This window comes from Mastomys coucha, unplaced genomic scaffold (assembly GCF_008632895.1).
Source record: "Mastomys coucha isolate ucsf_1 unplaced genomic scaffold, UCSF_Mcou_1 pScaffold4, whole genome shotgun sequence".
Classification (NCBI taxonomy): domain Eukaryota; kingdom Metazoa; phylum Chordata; class Mammalia; order Rodentia; family Muridae; genus Mastomys; species Mastomys coucha.
This window is the reverse complement of record NW_022196910.1, coordinates 55,425,267-55,426,796: the sequence shown is the minus strand read 5'-3', so window position 1 is coordinate 55,426,796 and position 1,530 is coordinate 55,425,267. Positions and strand designations below refer to the sequence as shown.

Here is a 1,530-nt window from a genome sequence, read left to right as displayed (position 1 = left end):
TAAAAGCAGTATTCCGGCCGGGCAGTGATGGCGCACGCCTTTAATCCCAGCACTTGGGAGGCAGAGGCAGGTGAATTTCTGAGTTCGAGGCCAGCCTGGTCTACAAAGTGAGTTCCAGGACAGCCAGGGCTACACAGGTGGACCCTGTGCCTCTCGGTCTCATTCCACTTGCTATGATGGTGGTAGCTGATGATATACATAGGGGAGTGAGAGAGTGACTAGATTTAAAAAAATAAAATAAAATTATAATTCATGTAATTAAAGTTTATTTGAACACAAAATACTTTGTCTATAAAATTGCGGTCAGCAGTAGCAGCATGTCCTGGCTAGGATGGGCAGACCTCTGCAGACTTCTAAAGCCAGGTGACTTGGCTCTAGCCCGTTTCTCTTACTCTGCAGCAGATACATATGCATGTAGCTAGAGGCTCTCAGAGAGGAAAAGGGGACCAGGCTACTTTCCAGTGGAGGAAGCCATTTAAGCTGTATCTCGAGGTCTCTGTGGCTAGCTCTGCTCAGGTGTCCACTGAGGCTTTTCTCTGTGCTGTACACAGGGGGAATGAGGCGTTTTGATTCTCATAGAAGACACTGGCCCGTGTCACCAAATGGCCATGTTGATCCCCACTGAAGCAGCTTGCCATAATATTTTTGGTGGCTGTGGGTTAAATGTGTGGCCAGCTCATGCTCTTTCTGGAGCAGGTCCCTGGCCCATGCTCACACGGTGCTCACACTGTGCTCACACCATGCTCTCTAGATTCTCTTTGGACAGGGTCTCAGCTACCACCTCAGCTTGAGTCTCAGAGAGCACATAGGAGTCGTGGTAATCCTGAAGCAGTTTGACCACCTCCAGGTGATTGAACTGCACAGCATCATCCAAGGGAATGTTGCCCCACCTGTGAGGAACAGGGATCATGGTTAGGCAAAGAGGATACAGACAGAGCCATTGTTGCATGTGTATGCAAGGTGGCTGGAGGGCTGACCACCTTCCCTTTAGAACTAATCCTACTCACCTGTCCTTGACAAAAGGATTCACTTTGCAAGCCTCAATCAGAAATTTGACAACTTCAATGTGTCCTAGGAATATGGATAGGAGGAAAATGAGAGGGTACAGGTAGGTTCTGAACTGTTTGGTGTAGACCCTCAGTAGCTGGAGTCTGTGCCAAGAGGGGAGGAGAAAAGTCCAGGACATTTGCTCTTGCCAGCACCTAGTTAGTCTCCCTGTCAGCTGAAGACAGCCTGTAGACAAAATTGTGCCATTTTTATCATCGCACAATGATAGGGGGACACCTGGTAGAAGAGAAAGGTCGTCCACTCTGCTTTTCCTCTTTAACCCTTTGAATACCTTCAGCTGAGCTGGACAGTGCTGGCACATGCCTTTAACCCCAGCATTTAGGAGGCAACGTTTGAGGCCGGCCTAGTCTACAGAACAGGTTCCAGGATAGCCAGGACCACATAGAGAAACCCTAGTTTTTGGGTTTTTGGGGTTTTTTTTTTTGTTTGTTTTGGGGTTTGGTTTTTGTTTTTGTTTCTTTT

The 1,530-nt window shown here is 47.8% G+C and overlaps 1 protein-coding gene across 2 annotated transcripts in view; it reads right to left on the bottom strand.

The window, feature by feature from the left end:
- Positions 1-249: 249 nt before the first annotated feature.
- Positions 250-1,530, bottom strand: part of Gls2 (glutaminase 2) — a 14,678-nt gene continuing 13,397 nt past the window's right edge. For both annotated transcript variants that reach the window (XM_031349962.1, XM_031349963.1), the window contains exons 16-17: positions 1,008-1,151; positions 250-890 (exon numbers count right to left, since the gene is read on the bottom strand). In XM_031349962.1, coding sequence (XP_031205822.1) covers positions 734-890; positions 1,008-1,151 — 301 coding nt within the window. In that variant the 3' untranslated portion in view covers positions 250-733. The remainder of the gene's footprint in view (positions 891-1,007; positions 1,152-1,530) is intronic.